The 19,176-nt window shown below is 37.1% G+C and overlaps 1 protein-coding gene across 6 annotated transcripts in view; it reads right to left on the bottom strand.

Annotated features, from left to right (window-relative positions):
- Nucleotides 1–19,176, bottom strand: part of adgrb2 (adhesion G protein-coupled receptor B2) — a 367,628-nt gene that overhangs the window by 35,949 nt on the left and 312,503 nt on the right. For 3 of the 6 annotated variants that reach the window (XM_038279177.1, XM_038279174.1, XM_038279172.1), the window contains 6 exons: nt 10,283–10,375; nt 8,948–9,181; nt 4,828–4,867; nt 4,428–4,511; nt 1,043–1,215; nt 138–848 (listed from right to left, as the gene is read on the bottom strand). In XM_038279177.1, coding sequence (XP_038135105.1) covers nt 138–848; nt 1,043–1,215; nt 4,428–4,511; nt 4,828–4,867; nt 8,948–9,181; nt 10,283–10,375 — 1,335 coding nt within the window. The remainder of the gene's footprint in view (nt 1–137; nt 849–1,042; nt 1,216–4,427; nt 4,512–4,827; nt 4,868–8,947; nt 9,182–10,282; nt 10,376–19,176) is intronic. The other 3 variants (XM_038279173.1, XM_038279175.1, XM_038279176.1) reach the window with 3 other exon arrangements.

Raw genomic sequence — 19,176 nt, forward strand, 5'->3', positions numbered from 1 at the left:
ATTCATCACTGTTCCATCACTTACGTAGGCACTCCACCACATTTATAATAGTGAAAAACCAGTTAAACTAAAAGTTGTGAAGAATCAAGCCACTCCTTGGAACTATTTCTGGCCATTTTCCAAAGCCTTCTACTCACCTCCAGGGATCCCGCTGAGAGGCTGGTGTTGGCATTGGTGCTGCCCAGGTTGCGTGGAAGGGTGCGGGTTCTCTCCACAGTTGTTCCCCCTGTCAGAATCTGTCTGACTGATGGCCTCTGGCCTGGCTTTAGGTGGAGTGAATGCGCGTGGGAATGGATGTGTCCTCCGTGGGAGTGCACATGTCCACCTTGACCCATCAAGTGGCCATGCCCATGGGGCACGGTTTTGATAGTCCCGTAGGAGCGGTTTAGGTTCATGGTGATATTCATATCACCAACACTGGACGGTACAAAGTCCGCCGGATAGGCTTCACTCTCTGCTGGGTGAAGGGTAAGTGGAGAGGGAGGAGGGGGAAAGGGAGGGTCCTCAACTCCAATGTTGAGAGGTTTGTCTTCCCCACCAAGTCCCAGGCCTCCTCCTTGCGAAGAGGATGCTGGAGGTTTGAGACTGACTGTCCTACGAGGCAAGACCATGTAGTCTCCTTCCCCACCTCCCACACTTCCTCCCCCTCCACTCCCCCCACTTCCTGCACTTCCATCCTGGGAATTGTTGGAGGAAGCGGGAGGCCGAGCCCACCCTAATCCGCTCTCGGTACACAAGTATATTGGAGCAGTACTGCGTGGCTGGCCCTGCTGTCTCTGCTGGTCAACGTTTACCTCCTTCTTTAGGGGTGTCTCGCTGAGCTCATTAAGTCCTCCTAATGTTGGCACCTTATGAAAAAAAATACATTATATTTAATTTATTTAATAATTTTCCAGAAATTAAATAATCATTTTAATTTTACAAATAAAAATTATATTTTGGGATTTTTCAAAAATAATAACAGGCAGACTATTTTTCCCCCCTCTTATAATCATACCAAATAAAAAAACGTACCAAATAAGCCACTATTTCAAACCAGTACCTGTACAATGAGGTTTGGAGGTGGGATGTTTCCAGGAAGGGAACTGAAATTGACCCCCACGCCCCCCTCCTGATGTGCTGCAAGCTTTGGATCATCCTCATCATCCAGGGAGATTCGTGACAGGGTTCCAGTGATGGTGGCTGGGTTGCAGGTGTTGACCTCTTTGAAAATGACTGAAGGAGGAAAAGGGAATCAGAGAAAGATGCAACAACAGTAAGAAAGTATAAGACTGGCATGAGACAGGGGAGAGTAAGTCAGTTTAGCTTTTAAAAGGGTAAAAGCAGAGTTTAGGAGTTTTTAAGTAGGGAGTTGAATTAGGGAAATTGAAAATCTTTTAATATTAAAATAAATCAATTTTATCAAACAGAAAGTGAAGTGGGTTTAACATCTAGACAGATTAGTTAAACTGCATTACTGAATGAATGCTTTCTTTCACATTCTAGATGTCATCCCTTTTTAACTAGATAGCAAGCAAATACTGTATGCTATATGTAGTGTCAGACATGCAACAATTATGTTATTGAAGGTTACAATGGCCTATCAGGAGACATTTCTGTCTATATGTCCCATGTGCAGATCTATATATTAAGTTCAGGAAAAACTGTCCTATCTAAGACAATGCATAAATGCACACAGCATACACACTGTGAGGAAAGTGGGTACCCTTAAACTGCCACTCCCACTGAGAAATTTAGATGACAGTTACATTTACAGTTTAAGCAGGACATGTATTCAAGATGTATGCATTTAACAATTGCAAGAAGAAAAATTAAAATCTGTTCCTAAAAAATCTCTTCTTGTTCCAAATGGCATAGTGTCATGCTATTCACAATTGCCAGCAGCAACATCAAACATAAATCAGGACAAGCTGGAAACCATGCTTAGCTTGCTTAGCATAACAGTCAAACATTAGCCATAGAGTTTAAAAATGACTTGGTGACCCTGAGATTCACACACATATCTGATAGTTCCAAATTATTTCATTCAAATGTCCAACTAGAAGACTGAGGAACTGATTTCATGTAAAATGAGTCAAGCAACATGCATGATGATCGAGCATATAGCCTCAGATTTATTTAACTATATAATTATTGAGAATCGGTCAAAAGGAGCAGAATGGTTAAAGGACGTGGGATCCTTTATAAATGTAGGGCCTATGAACTTAGAAGAAAATTAAAAAAAAGAACTATAGAAGAATCTGGCACCCTTTTAATGTGTTATATAGAATAGTACAACATTGATAAAAAAAACAAAAAACGTATTTTAGATATTAGTTAAATGGATTTTAAAATAACCATTAAAAACATTTCATGAAAATATAAATAAAACTGTTTTATTCAAACTTCTTAGCCATACTCTTCAAAGTGAAATCTGTTCATAAAACACTATCAACTGAATGTCATCTTGTGGCTTTAGTTGCAGAACTCAGTGGAAGCAACTTCTGTAGACATTTCACATAATCGTCTTTACTTAAAGGCTGGAAAGGTATTGTACCCACGTCTAAGACCTCTATGCTAAGGTGACAACAGAAGCTTTAAAAAAGATGACTTGTCAGGCAAGCCAACAACAGCAATTTATAAAAACGTCAAATAAATATTTGTTGCTTTTAATCTGGAGAAATTTTGGGGACAAAAACAAAACACTGATAGAGTTACGGGTGAGATAAAGACACAGCACTGTTGGCAACTGCCTCACAGCTACCTACTGCTGCTAAACTAAAGGCTCTGGACTCATGCTGATTTGTTTGATTCTAGTTAAAATCATATATACTTTACCTAAACAAGATTATTGTTCACTGAAAAGTTATTTTAAGATTTACTAAATCCTTGCATTTATTAAAGAAAAAAAAACTTGCAATGGGACTTTCAAGCGAGTTTGCATCTTGCTTTTGAACGTGCTTAAAATAGATGCAAAAACTAGACAAGCGATCTTTTTCAGGCTTGATGAATGGCCTTGCAGGTGATAGTAACATATGCAAGTCTTCCTCTATGCTTTTTTTATTTCCTACTGATCAGCACATATTCTGTGTTTTAATTTAAGTTTATTTAATTTACTTTTTTTCATGTCACAGACCATTTCAATTTGCACCTGGTTAGTTGATTAGCTTTGCAAAGTATATAAAGTTTGCATGTGTTTTACACGCAGACCTTTAGAGGATCAGATCTTTTGTCAAAGTATTGCGCCCCTTTAAAAACCTTCAGTATAGCACTATTAGGGCAGACCAAATGGGCAGCTGTCCCTTGTCTAAAGTAAAGATGCACCACTTTTTTTAAGCTTAGAATTTTCTTAATACAGACTAAAACTGAATTAGATTTCTATCAGCAATGGCACAAAACATTGTTAAAAAACAGGAATAAATAACAGGAATACAGTTTTCCCTTTTGAGTAGATCCTGATGACTATTCCATTCCACTTACTTCCTTTTAAACATACTTTTATTTCATTTTCAGCACCTTTAATATGTGCTCTTATCTTAGATGAAGCATCAACACTAGGCTCTTAATGTCAGCAGGAACTTTAAGAGTTTATGGTTCTTTGTCCACTGTTAAAAAATAACATCCAGTTTGTGAAGCTTTTACAGTAGTGTAGAGAATAATATTAGTGATATTTTTTTTTATTATTGGATAAAAATAATTTGAATATAATGGTTAAACTTCATATATTCTAGCACTCTGGTGCTAACATGGAATGTATTGTAAAAAAGCAAAAACTAAATCCTATAAATAATAGTTTGCAATGAAGTGACTCTGGAAATGATGTTGGTTTGCAGTGAACAACCCATAGTCAAAGCCTGTTGTTTTTAAGGTCCATGAAGGTCCATTCTCCTAAGCACATTCCAAGTGAAATGTATATCATTGGCTGGATAGTTTTTTTTTTTTTTGTGTGCAAGGGCTATGGCTGTCCATTTGACCCAAATGGCCCAACAAATAGCACATACACATAGCCAAATGGTCTGATCCATAGTTCAAACTCAACAAAAGACTCGAATAACCCTCGAATAATGCTTTGAAGGGTAGATCTCCATGATGCCTAAAAACATCACAGATAGATCTGCAAGCTTATATAAAGGATAAAGATTAGAAACATCTTCAGAAAATTGAAAACACCAGTTGCCTCAGATTTGAGCTGTTTTGTGGTTGACGTGACCTCGATATGACTGAGAATTTACACAGGCATCTGTAAATGTGTATATATATATATATATATATATATATGTTTTTTATTTATTATGACTATTGATGACTGATGTAACTTCCTGAAAAACAAACACTACTCAGCACAGCATTAATTACAAAAGGGTTCAACCTAAATTCTTCTATAGGGGAGATTAAAGTTCATTATGGTTCAGGTAGCGTTAAAAACATTAGGCGGGTGCAAAACTTACATGGGTGTCCTCTCTCTGCAAGGGTAGAGGGGGAAAGTGACTGTGTTAATACATCAAAGCACAACACACCAAACTGCGGTACATCTGTAATACAGCCAAACACCACATTAGACCATTGTCAGCTAACGAATCAAACAGGTCTGAGCACACTAAGGAGTGTTATTACCATGCACAATTAAACACAGTCTCATCCAAACATATGCTTGCAGAACACTTATTGGGCAGAATCAGTGTGATTGATAAGGAATAGAAATTTGAACACAGCAATGTGGAGACATAGTGTATAAACTCCTGCCGTTTCATCAGCAAGCCAAGGATGCAACACCCTGCAATGCTAAAATGCATCAGGTAGACAGAGATAAAAGAGAGGCTGAGGGAGCAGATGGAGGGGAGGACTCACCTGTTTGACAAGCCAAGTCCACATCCTTCTCAAAATCTGTCTATAAAGAAAAGGAAAGAAATGAGAGAGGAAATGCAAGAGTGAGTCCTACATTAGCATTAGAGCATTTGGATCTCAATGCTTTAATGCTAGGATATGATCTGTTGCCTTGGCGAGGCTTTACGACTCAGTAGATTAGTATCAAGAACAAAAAGACACCCCCTTAGGTCATTCATCAAATGTTCAGCTCCTATTTTCCGTATAATAGAGCTGCTTACAAACTTTTTAAAACATAAAAACTCACATAAGATTTAAAAAAAAAAAAAATATATATATATATACTTGGAGCAAAAGCGCTGAAAAACTGCAACCACAACAGTTGATCCAAGAATAGACAGCGGAGCAAAAAACAAGAGGGAAAGTTTTTGTGAGGTTACTTTACAACTCATCAGTCACCACAACAACATTGAATGTTTGCAGAAACTGACACTGAGGCAGACCTATTACTTGCTGTGCTTGCTGAGGCAAAACTTTGTCTCACAGTTTGACAGTAAAAAGAAAGTGATTGGAAAAAATAAAAATGCTTTCTGTCTTTCCAGCTACTACCAACCACAGAGAAATTTAAACAAACAGCGATGAGTTCAATCCAAATTTAACATTTCAAGGGTATGTTGATAGGGTGTTGGGGACATTCCTCCACATATCCTCCACTAGAGGATATGGTGATCATTGCAATTCAGGTGTAGATGTCCCTTCTACCAACACAACCAAACTTCTATATATTTACAAACGCCTTCATCTGGGTAATAAACCATGTTTTAGACAGTTTGAGCATGTGATGGGTAGAGAGAAAGTAGACAGTGTGGAGGAAAAACTGAAAAGAATGAAGGAGTAACGGTGTCCCATTTTAGCATCCCCATTAGCAGAAAAAAATAAATAAATAACTTAGTCTGCAAACAACCCACAGCTCCATTCAGAAATGACTCAATAGGTAAATGCAGAAATACAGATCAAATCTCATTTAATCAAATAAAGAAAATTAAAAACATGAATTTTAACCTTGAGACATGAATGCAGTTATAGCCTAAGAACAGTCATTGAAGAGTGGAACATTCTTGAGTGTGATTTAATTCTTTCTAGTACCTAAGCCTTACGACAACACACACACATACTGCTTGACTATTACTACTAACTCACAAAAGGTGCAATATGTAATATACTCAAAATTGTAGATCATAAAACTAAAAGTTGTTTAGTAAAATAGATATTTTAGTAACAACTCTTTCACCTGCTGACCAAAATTTTTTGCATTATACAGTATCTAGATAATATAGTAGCTATAATTGTTTTGCTTAGCCAGTGATTATCTTTAGTGTTCTGCGCTTGGCTAAGTGAGGCTTTAAATGCAGTCTTACAGAAAAGTCATGCATACACTGTATGATTTTTTTCAATGTTTGCACATAGCTACAGCTCACACTGTAGGACAAAACCTTGCGGTTTCGTCCTACAGTGTGAGTTCACAGCTCACGATGTATGTTCTCACACTGTGCAGCAATCTACCTGCTCAAACCGTACATCTAAAAACCACGTCGGATTGAGGTGGCGCTACTCAGACACGTCTATCCGGAAGCCAAACCAGTAGAAGAGGAATATGAAGCTCACCAGAGAGAAATGCTCTGCCTTGGCAATTTGAGCAATTTCATGTGCTGAAAGCCGTAAGAAGAAAAGGCAGCAATGTATTTGGATAAAGACATGGCTGAGCAAACATGGTTACTACAATCTGTCAATTTTACAGAGAGAACTCCATTTCACTCGCCACCCCTAAATGCTTCTGTGTTTTCATCTGAGAGGAAGATGAAGAAGAAGAATCCTTGTTTGCCCATGCCCACTGAACGAAATGCCCACGATGGTCGTGATTCCTGATTGGTTAGTGGTCCTGATAGACTGATTCCCCTCGTTACCCCTTGTACACTACACGACGCACAACGCACGATCTGGCTGAAAGTCAGGTCGATCGGAAAATTCTCGCACGACTGGAAAGTCGCCAGAAAACAGCAAAAAAATCACACAGTGTAAGCCTGGCTTAATTGTATAACATGAAATCCCTTCCCTCTGTTTAACATTGAACATTATAGAAACAAATAAATAGCCATGCCTGCTAAATATGGGTTATAGCGCTGAAGGAGGAGACACTGAAATAAAGGATAAGAAAAAATGAACATGAATGCATCACTGTCCATTTTAATAAGCAATGTTTTTACATTTATGAGCAGAGCAACTGTAAAAAATAAAATGGTGCTTTCCAGTAAGTGCTGTTCATTTCGCCTCTTTGCTATTTTGTCTCTTTGCAGTTTTTGTCCACATCTAATGGCAGGTGGTACGATTACTTCCATTACATTAGGCTGGGTATGAAATGCTACTGTCTGCATAAGGATGTTTTGTCAAGACCATATCTAAGTCATAGGGGCATATTACATACTCACTTTAATGATGCAAAATTATTACTTTTTAAAGTCTTTTCCGGGAAAATTGTGTGACATAACTCCAATATATGACATGTACTTGTGGCAGCTAGTTTTAAGCTGAATGATCAGATGTAGGGAAGACTGGTGATGGTTATCACATTGTTACAATATTGTTCAAATTTCTTTAAAAAATTCCTTAAAAAAAAGAAAGTATAAAAATATGTTTAGAACAGGGCAAAGTTGCAAAGATTCAGTTCGTAAAACATTTTACTTATAATCCTGTATTGCTCTATTTAAAAATTAGAAAAAAATGGTGATAACAAAAAACAACAGCACTGGGTGTCACACTGTATGGGGATCATTGTCCTAATGTTATGTTAATTGGAGAAGAAAACAAAAATCTATTTATAGCTGAACTTTTCAATGTTAACCTTATTTTACCAATGTACATATATATGGAACAAAGATCAATAAGCAAAACATTCCTTTTTAATTATTTAAAAAAAGTATTTTGTTTATTTTCTTAACTCTGTCAATTAATCTGTTATTTTTATACACTTTTTAAGGTCAATGTGCGTGACCACTTTAGCTATAATCTTATGCTGCTGTAATGCCACAATTTAAAGGATTTTCTATCCTATTCTTTTCTATTTTATTATATTCTAATTTGTAGGGGGAAAAAAATCATTCACTTTAAAGTAAGAAGAATAAATTAAAGTCCATTAGTCCATAGTTTCACGGTTTCTAACTGAAAGGTCCTGATTGATTTTCATAAATCCATCATCTTGTTCTCTTCCCAGTTTTTACCAATGGGTATTGGGTAAATCCCAATTGAATTATCTTACCGACAAATTTTGGGCCTTCTCACCACAATATTCAACAGTTTTTCCATCAAATAATTTTTTGACCATTGAATTTTGATCTAGTTTTTCTTTCTATTTTTTTTCTTTTTATTTTCCTTTTAAAAATTTCAGTCCAAAAATTATTTTACCCTGCTGGCACAGATATTTAGGTCTGACAAAAAACAAATATGACAACCAACACAGATCCCCACATATATTTGACATATTTCAAAAGAGCAAACTTGTCCAAATAGGGATAAAAAAAAAAAGAACTTAATAGGGTGTAAAATGTCTGTGTGTTAATTTTATTTTAATAAATCACTTAAAGTATATCGGTGGTGCATACATTGCTTATGATTACTCCTCTCCATAGTGAAATAAATGCATTATGGAAATTTACACAAAAGATGAAGAGAAACTTTGATAAGAACTTAAAAATCTATGTTTTGTTTAAGTAAAACAGCATGCAGCAAAAAGTCATACACATATTAAACTGCTTGTTTAGCGAGCTGTTTTTTTAGCTGTCTTCTAGGTTAGCCTATTATATCCTCTTTCCACACTATAAAATGACATTAGACTTAGACATTTGCTATATGCTGGCTTAAAATATTTCCTCTAAGGTTTTGCCTTTTATTGGTTAGATAATGTTTTGTGGCTTTTCGTTTAACAAAGTATATGAAGAAGTTTTTCTTTACAGAGGGTGTAATCATTATTTTTCAATATTAGTTTATCTTTTCTATGTAATATAATTTTACAGATTGCACCTTTTTATTAAATAAACCTAAAACCTACTGATTGCTAGTATTTCTATTTTTTTTCCTATGGATGACATACTGATCGGCTGTTGATGTGATTAGGGGCGTGGTTGTGGGTATTGTTGAGTAATGGGGTGTGCTCATGTGTGTGGGCGTGGTCCAGCACACAGTTGCGACTGCTGTTAGGTAGATCGAGGTAACAGGCTTGCTGGCTTGTGTGGTGGCACGTTGGTGTTGGAAGCTGCGGATGACAGCCAGACGAACAGAGGGGGGTGCTCTGACGAGAGCCATGCTGCTGTCCACAAACGCCCCTCTGATAATAAAAAGGGGAAATTTTTTACATAAAACAGGACGCAAAAAAAAAAAAAAAGATATTCAGTCCATTTTTTTTTGTCAAATAATGAAATTATTTGTTTAATTTGACCAAGTTTAGCTACAGATTAACACCTTTACCGTGCCTCTAAAGGTCAAGGGTTTTATGTACTAATAAGACTTCCTCTGCCATAACAAGGGCACCTGAGTAAGTACTCCCTCTAATTCTAATGTTCACATAACTTGCTGTGGCCTCCGTAAATTATCCATCACAGTAAATGTCCTCAAGGATAATGTGTCTCTTACACAACAGTTGTGTGTACGGGCAACTTGAAAAGCCCGTGTGAAAAGTCCTAGTTAAGCATTCTCACATCAAACAAGCAACTACACTGACTCTTCTTTATATACCTTACCCTTAAGCTTTGAACATAGCCATTCAAATGTATTTTACCTATATAAAAAACTTTAATTAAAAAACACAGCTGTAACCATCAGATAAACCTGGTCTGAGAAAAACAGTGGCAATAGCTGCTCAGAGTTGCAGTTTGACCGTACTGACATTGGCTAGGCTCCCAAGTCCTGGTGATTTATCACGTTATTAAGCACATTTGGAACACATACAACAACCTTACAGCCGCTTTGTGCTCTTTGAGTAAAGACAAAGAAAGTAGGGTGAAAAGTAAAAAAAAAGCGCTGAGGTGTGTGATCTGAAACTACATAATTGCAATAGTGGGAGTAATTAGTTTTATCTTTACCAACAGACAATTGAGGTGGCGAAGAAGCTTTCGTAAGTGGATTGCAAAATTGTTGTTTTAAAAAGCTTAAGGAGAGGCATAAATGTACAATTTTGTAAAGCTTTTGTTTCTTTAAAAAAAAGGCTGTTTGGAAAACAAAGAATGGAAATAAAAATGGTTAAATACTACAGCATTCCTATAAAGGGAAACCATGGTTATGGGGGGGAAAAGAAAGGGATGATTACTATTTCTCCCTATTATAAAGCAGTCATGCGTTTTCAAAATTGCATTTAAAGCTTGCAGGAAGCACAGTTTGATTCTCTGAGGAACATGAACAGCTGTGTGGGATGAAATGGAATGCTATTCACCATGATCTGCACCTGTCCGTTCTTGCAGGAGTCAGGGGAGTTTTCACTGTCGTCTTTACATCCCCCCATTCGACAACGCACCGCATCTTGCACCTACGGGATGGGGCGGGGGACAACAGGGAGGGGCGAGTAGGAGATGCCGGAGAGTAAGAGGAAACATAGACAGGAAAAGAAGGAGGGGAGAGGAGTGATAAGGGAGAGGAGGAGATGATGCAAAGGAGAGAAGTTAGTGCAGGCACTTTGATTTTTTCGGTAAATGATGGAGCACAGGGAAGTTATGCTAAAAACATTTGTCCCATGACTTTTGATTTAAACTTACTTACATGCCCCTTTATATAGTCTCAGATTGTGACTATAGGACCATAACCTTAAGTGTACTTTGTGTTTCTGGTTCAGACCAACAACATATTGCATAATTGTGAAATGAAAGAGAAATTTTGGATTATTTTGAGGAAATTTGAAAACTGAGGTAGGAGTTCATATTAAGCTTCTAGCATTCTCTTACCCCAGCATAAAATCCTGTGCAGCAGATTACCTCTACAAGTCACCAAATTTGAAGATGGAGTCAAGCAACTAAAGGGTTACTACTGGAATGTGTTACTCAATAGTGCTATCAAGAACCATGGACCCACTGGGGAGGTCAGATGCAACATTTTGGACAGGTCCAAATGTAGGATTAGCTATATAACAATGTCCTGCATTTTAAATTTGTTGCTTGAACACCATTAAGTCCATTATCTAAAAAAAAAAACAAAAGACAAAGGCTATGTCACAATTGTAGATCTTATAATACTTGGCTATTCACTTTAATGTATTGGCATGGTAACCACAATAGACATGTTTCCATCAACCTTTTTTCTACCCATTTTGAAGTATTGCATTGGAAAAAGTTAATGGAGACAACAAAAAAAACTTTAGGTGTTCAACTTAAAAAAAACAAACAAACAAAAAAAAAAACCTAAATACTAAAGAGGAGATGGAAACAAATTTTTCAAATAAGTCCTGACCTAGTGAACAACCTCCCATTATTGATCAGCCGTTCCTACCGCCGTTGGCATCCTGAACAACAGCATTAGAATTATATTTCTCTCTTCCAGTTTCCAGATAGCATGAACCATCTCTAGCTGACATGATACAGTAAGCACAGCTTGCCCGATTACAAAACATTCAATAAAACCTCATTCAATCACTGATCTGTGGTTCGTGCTAGCTTGGTAACACTAAAAATTTGACCCTAATTTATGGGCACAAACTTGCAAGAGTGCCCTAGGGGCATCTGCCAACTCTAAGATCAATGGTGGAAGTACATAATGGAAGTTGGTCTATAAGTCAAAGTTGTTCCTAACATAATTTAAGTAAGTCATATTAAATCTACCTCTTTAAGGTCAAGTTTCTTAGCTACCAATGTTAAAATACCTGTCAGTCCTCAGTGGATAATCAATATATTTTAGTGGTGGTATTTCACTAATAAGTTGTCTGCCTTAAGCCAGTAACAAAATAAAGAACCTTATCAGGATCATTCAATGCAACTGCACGGCTAAAGGACGATCATGACCCAACCAATCAGCAACACTCTTACCGAGCAGCATGGCTGCCTTCAGTCACCAGGAGCTTCCGGTTAGTTATCTCACTAGTATTAACTCAAAACTTTAAGGTACCTTCAATTCTGCTTTGTTCATTTCGGGTCATATGTTTCAGCTTTTTTGTCCTAAATTTCTCAATGATTATCCTCAGTAATTATTAAAGTGTTGAAGTACACTGCAAATTTTTTTTTTTTTAGCTCAAGTGCATATATAGTAGCTAATAATGTCAATAGTTTTGCATTACTCAAGTATTACTAGAAATAATTATTGTTTTGTCTGTTCTTTTGAATAAGGCCCTGGCAACATATTTTTGTACTTTTCCCAGATTGTTTTTGTATTTCCCTACTTTGTCTAAATGGATATAAATGTGACGTTAAACGACATGTCTACAGCGACCAGACTGGCAATACACCAGCACTACATTTAGAGGTCTTGTCGCAGTCCAAATTAGATGTGCAATAGGGATCTGGTATTTCATTGTGCACTTTTCGGAAACAAACATTAGACATGCAAAGGCGACCTAAATTAGACGTCATACAGCCATGTCCATGCCCATTTATTTAATTTACTTTATGGCATTTTAAGCTGCTGCAGAGGAGCATACACAAGGTTTGTATATATTATTAACAATATCAAATTATCTTGCATGAAAAGTTTAATAAAAAAAAAAAAAAAAAAAAAAACAAGGGATACAGCTTAAGCTGGTCAGGGTTCATAGCAGTCCTTAGAAAAAATAGAGGCTGCAAAAGACTGCAGACTGAAGCACATTATCCTCCAGTAGGAAAATATCTGTCAACATACAGTTAACTTCCAATGAAATATAAATATATTAGAGTGGCTTAGTCAAAGTCTAGGCCTAAATTCAATTTCAAACCCTTAACAAAAAAATAAACTAGCTTTCAGCAAATTTTCTCCATCTAAATATGACAGAACTTAAGACAAGAAAGGTGGGTTTAGAAATTGAAAATGTTTAGGTTAAATATTTAGACTAGACTTTTATTTGTAACAATGTTTAAACCTATTCATATGTCTATTCCCTATTTACAATTACAGCGTCTTATATCACACTAAAATACACTACACTTTATTTTTGAAATTAGGCAGTTGTCATACTGTTTGTTCATATTCTCACACGCACCACATTGAGGTAAAGTTTTACCAGTTGAAATGAAAACTACATGGGTCCTGAAATCCCAAACCAGATTCTTGCCTTGTCACCAGGTTGTGTTTTATTGATGCTTGCCTCACTTTCCAATGTGTAGCGTCATTTCCCAGAGCTGCCACTGTCAAATGCTAGGTTCTCCCGAGTGAAAACAAGACAGACTTGAGGAAGAAGTTATCCAAGAGGTTTGTTCTCATGAAACCATCTTTGGTTGCATTGGGCTCCACTACAAATGGAATGGATTGCATCCCCATCTGATTAATACTGCATGGCCAAACATATTTGCTCTATTGTTTCCTTTTGTCTGTCTCTTCCATTTATGATCATGCTCATCCGCTCTGACATCTGCTGCCTGCTCACTGTGTGAACCATGAGAGAATGTCTGTATGCTGGTAATGAACTGCAACTCATCCCAGCATTATATTTCTTTTCCCTGCCATTCGTGAATCTCTAGAACTTCTGAAGGGTAACTAGGGAGCTTTTGTCCATAGTTATGTAGTGTTTAAGATGTGAGGATCTACACTATATTGCCAAAAGTATTTGCTCACCTGCCTTGACTCACATATGAGCTTAAGTGACATCCCGTTCCTAATCCATAGGGTTCAATATGACGTCGGTCCACCCTTTGCAGCTAGAACAGCTTCAACTCTTCTGGGAAGGCTGTCCACAAGGTTTAGGAGTGTGTTTATGGGAATTTTTGACCATTCTTCCAGAAGCGCATTTGTGAGGTCGCACACTGATGTTGGACGAGAAGGCCTGGCTCTCAGTCTCCGCTCTAATTCATCCCAAAGGTGTTCTATCGGGTTGAGGTCAGGACTCTGTGCAGGCCAGTCAAGTTCATCCACACCAGACTCTGTCATCCATGTCTTTATGGACCTTGCTTTGTGCACTGGTGCACAGTCATGTTGGAAGAGGAAGGGGCCAGCTCCAAACTGTTCCCACAAAGTTGGGAGCATGGAATTGTCCAAAATGTCTTGGTATGCTGAAGCATTCAGAGTTCCTTTCACTGGAACTAAGGGGCCAAGCCCAGCTCCTGAAAAACAACCCCACACCATAATCCCCCCTCCACCAAACTTTACACTTGGCACAATGCAGTCAGACAAGTACCGTTCTCCTGGCAACCGCCAAACCCAGACCCGTCCATCAGATTGCCAGATGGAGAAGCGCGATTCGTCACTCCAGAGAACGCGTCTCCACTGCTCTAGAGTCCAGTGGCGGCGTGCTTTACACCACCGCATCCGACGCTTTGCATTGCACTTGGTGATGTATGGCTTGGATGCAGCTGCTCGACCATGGAAACCCATTCCATGAAGCTCTCTGCGCACTGTTCTTGAGCTAATCTGAAGGCCACATGAAGTTTGGAGGTCTGTAGTGATTGACTCTGCAGAAAGTTGGCGACCTCTTCGCACTATGCGCGTCAGCATCCGCTGACCCCGCTCCGTCAGTTTTAGTGGCCTACCACTTCGTGGCTGAGTTGCTGTCGTTCCCAAACACTTCCATTTTCTTATAATACAGCTGACAGTTGACTGTGGAATATTTAGGAGCGAGGAAATTTCACGACTGGATTTGTTGCACAGGTGGCATCCTATCACAGTTCCACGCTGGAATTCACTGAGCTCCTGAGAGCGACCCATTCTTTCACAAATGTTTGTAAAAACAGTCTGCATGCCTAGGTGCTTGAATTTATACACCTGTGGCCATGGAAGTGATTGGAACACCTGATTCCAATAATTTGGATGGGTGAGCAAATACTTTTGGCAATATAGTGTATATACCAGACAAATCAGTCTGAAGAGTTAAGGTAGGACGTATAGTTTTGCATTTCACAAATTTAGCTTTCTTTGAAAAAATGGCAAACAAACAAAAAAAGAAGTCTAATCAAGAGATCTAATCCAAGAATATACATGAAGGCACTCCAGTCAGATGAGACTAAACCTGAACTTTTAGGCAAAAATGTCAAAAGCTTTGTGTTGGTAAAACTTAACAATGCATACCACCCTAAACACACTGCACTTTCTATACTGATATTTACCTATTGTAGATATGTACTGTCAGAAATGGCAACTACCTCCAAGAGGATCATGCCTCTAATATGTTAGTGGTGATGTTTTTGTTTGTTTGATTGTTTGTTTTTGTTTTTTTCTGCAAGATGTACAGTTAATCTGGAAAGATTGAACGGAAGTAAGCCATTAGATGTTGCCATTGTCCTCTGCTGGTCTGGAGGGCTTCCTGTTCTTCTCACCTCACACCTGCAGCCTATTGGGTCATCACTTCCTGAGAAGTATTTAAGGAGCAGACTGTCTTCACTTCCTCGCCAGAGTGTTTGCCAGTTTTGGGTACTCTAGTCCCTCAGAGTTTGCAGAGTCTACTTTGAGTCCAATTTTCTTCTGAGCTCATTCAGCACTAACCTAGTTTTGTCTTTGATTCTCCGGCAGTATTTTCCAGATCCACTGGATAAGCTGGCCTTTTAAGCCTTGGAAGGTATACACTCATCACACTGAGAAAAGGAGTCAGATCTCCTCATCTGAACACTGAGCCCTTCAGGAACCTTGTGTCAGTCTGCTAAGCTGCTCCTCAGGATCTCTAAAGTCTGCCTGTCCGCCCTCCAATTAACAACTCTTCTACAGACCAAGTCTCCACAAACAGAATCTCAGAAGACCCTCCCCAACAACCACAGTGAGTCCAAGTATACCTAATATAAGACCATCGGCCAGTTTTCCCACAGTCCTTGAACTCACCACTCTTATCTCCTCCTACAGCTTCGGCTTCCGGTTCACCTGAACGCAGGAACCTCCCCGAGCTGAAGTACTGTTTTTTTCCCATCTCTGTACAGAACCCTTCAATAAACTGCTAAACCTTTTTCGGTCTCTGTCAGTGCTTCTGCATGTGGGTCAAACATATTAGACCCATCATTACAGTGTCTTTTTCAAATTAAATGTATATGTTGAGTAGAAGCCAAATATCTCTAACTGTTTGATCAGACAAGGCAGTGAAATAGCAAATTACATCTTCTGTGAACAAGCCTATTGTATGAAGTTTATTATGTGTATCAAAACCCATGAGATCCTTATGTTGACTTAAGTGTTGTGCCAGTGGTTCAATATAGATTGCAAATAGTGTTGGTGATAGACAGCAGCCCTGGCGTGTGGAACGCTCCAGTCTTATATTGTCAGTTAGATTTCCGTTAATCTTGATTCTGGCCACTGGGGATTGGTATAAGGTCCTTACACATTGTACAGCCTTTTCATTGAAGCCAAATTTTTTAAGTGTTTTATATAAGAAATTCCAGCTTACACTGTCAAAAGCTTTCTCTGCAGCGAGACTGATTAAAACAGCTTTTAATTTTTTATTTTGAATATGGTCTATGATGTGAAGTGCTCTCCTTATATTATCTTGCGTTCGGCGACCTTTAATAAATCCTCTTTCGTCCTCGTCTATGATATCTCCAATGAATTGATCAAATCAATTTGCTAATATTGAGGTATAAATTTTATAATCCATGTTCAGAATAGATATAGGTCTATAGTCGGAGCATGTCTCACTTTTCCTCTTTTTTGGAATGACTGTTATAATTGCTTCTTTCCATTATGGAGGAAGCACTGCCTGTTCCAAAGTATAATTAAATGATTTTTCTAGTAATGGTAGAAAATCCTCAATGAACGATTTATACCACTCGGATGGCAATCCATCACTACCTGGTGTTTTACTGTTTTTTTGTTTATTTATTAATTGCTTTTTCTATTTCTATTTTTGTTATTTGAGAGGGGAGAAGTTTGTTTTGGGTTTCTCCAATTGAGGGCAAGTCAAGTGAATCTAAGAAGGTTTCTGTCTGTCCATCTTCAGCAGAGGGAGGCTGACTATATGGTCTCTGATAGCACGTCCTAAACATGTCCTCAATAGTTGCAGGGTTGTGTGTCATCTGATTTGTATCACCATACTTTAATTTGTAGATATTTATATCTGACTGTTGTTTTTTTCAGTTTCTTTGCCAGGCATTTATTTCATTTGAATCTGACTTTATGATATGATTGTCTGATAAATTTGAATTCATTTTCAATTTTGTATGTAAGTATTTTATCAATGTTATTTTTTAATTATTTTATCCTAATAAAGAGGTTCGGATCTTAAGTTAATTTGTGTTAATTTTTCTAATTCTATTAATTTAGCTATTTCTTAAACTCTGGATTTTTTAAAGGCCACAGTTTTTTATATAAATTTTCCTCTTAGTACTGCCTTAAGCGGTCCCAGAGTATTAATGGATTAACCTGTCCATCATCATTCTCTTCTATATAAGTTTTTATCTCATGGGAAATTTCAGCTAAGTAGTGGGTATAATCTTTTATATTGGGGTTCAATTCCCTCCAGAATCCAACAAATCCAAATTCTTCAAGTGCTATTTTGTATTTCTATTTTTTCCATAAAGATTTTTTTTTGTGGATGAAATTTGCTGTTTTTTTTTCATAATTAATTGAATCAAGCTTCGTATTCGATATCATATTGATACCCCCACCCCAGATCAGTATTCGAATATCCGCTGTCGAATTTTACTGAGTTGTAAATTAGAATTGAGACTCCTCTTTATGTCCATGTCTGAATGAACTAAACCATGTATTGGTGTAGCCAAAGCCCCTAAGCTTTTCATGTTCCTGTTTAGACAGGTGTGTTTCCCTTTATATAGATTATCTGTGCTTTTTCTTTGCACGTTTTAGTTAAAAATGTTTGCGTTTTATAGGATTGTTCATACCATTCATATTCAATAAAACCAAGGGCGTAGGTTTGATTTGAACTTTGGTGGGGACACTATTGGTCTGGTGTCATTGGTGCTGCAATATGCGTGCCCTTTTTTATGCTCGATGTGAGCATCCGTACTGATAAGGCGAATTCATTGTTAAAAGAGAAAAGCATAATTTTGCTACATTAATAAAAATTTTATAAGCACTACACTCATTAGATGCTGTTTATCAATGTTTGAAGTATCACAGGCTCTGATGAATGTGGAATTAGGACTGTTTTCCACTTTGTAAATGGTTTCATTTGCATGACTAATAGAGAAGGTAAATACAGTATTTTCTTTTGAAGATATACAATAGTGCAGAGTTAAACCCCACTCTTATATTTTAACTACTATGCTCTCTCTGTATCAAGCAAAATAATACATTCATTAAAATATTAACTTCACTATAAAAGTTGAACATCTGGGCTGTAGTTACTCTGTATAGCCCATTTCATGTATTTTATCTAGGGCTGAAAAAATTAATCGTATTAATTGATTATTTCAATAATCATCAACTAATTTAGTATGTGATTAATCATTAACTGGAGAATAGAGACTATAAAACATAATATAAATGTAAAATGTCCCTTTCCCCTAAAGAGCAATCCACTTAGATCAGTAATTATACCAAAATTGTAAAAATACAATATATATATATATATACATATATATATACATATATATAATATATAAGATTAAAAAAAATGTTTTGTCTGTCAATATTCTCCATCCATGTGGAAATATTTTAGTATCACCTGGTTTATTTAGACATCACCTGAAGCACTGAAGGGCCAGCTGCTTCACCTACAAGCTGCCCTGCATCATTATTACTGGATATCTGTGTTTCCTATAATCATATAATGTATAACTGTGTTTTTAATAGTAAAGGATTAAATGTAACACAAGCTTTTATCATTGTCCTATATTGCTTACTGTCTGACTGTTTAAATAGCTCCTTACTGTATGTCTATTTTCTTTTTTAGTGGCATCATCTACAAACACAACACTAAGAATGAGCCGAAGTGTATTCAAATATAAAATAATTTTTAACAATTATAAAAGACAATATAACACTATCTTATCTGTAATTTAACATTATCCAAAATAAACAGCCAGATTCAAGCATTTTTACCAGACATTAATGTTTGTTCTAATTTACTTATAGACTGTGTGGAAATCTATGTAAGATAAAATCAATGTTTATATTCTTCCTTTTTTGTTCTTGTCTTTATCCTATTTCTAGAAGTATAAATAGCCAATAAAATAGAACTATTATTATGTGGAACCCTAATTATGCTTTTTAAACGAAAAACAGCAGATGTTTAAGCCCCATTTCTTGTTGTTATACTCTATAAGAGAAATAACACCTGCTAAT

This window comes from Cyprinodon tularosa, unplaced genomic scaffold (assembly GCF_016077235.1).
Source record: "Cyprinodon tularosa strain WSP-4 unplaced genomic scaffold, ASM1607723v1 ctg149, whole genome shotgun sequence".
NCBI classification, from domain to species: Eukaryota; Metazoa; Chordata; class Actinopteri; order Cyprinodontiformes; family Cyprinodontidae; genus Cyprinodon; species Cyprinodon tularosa.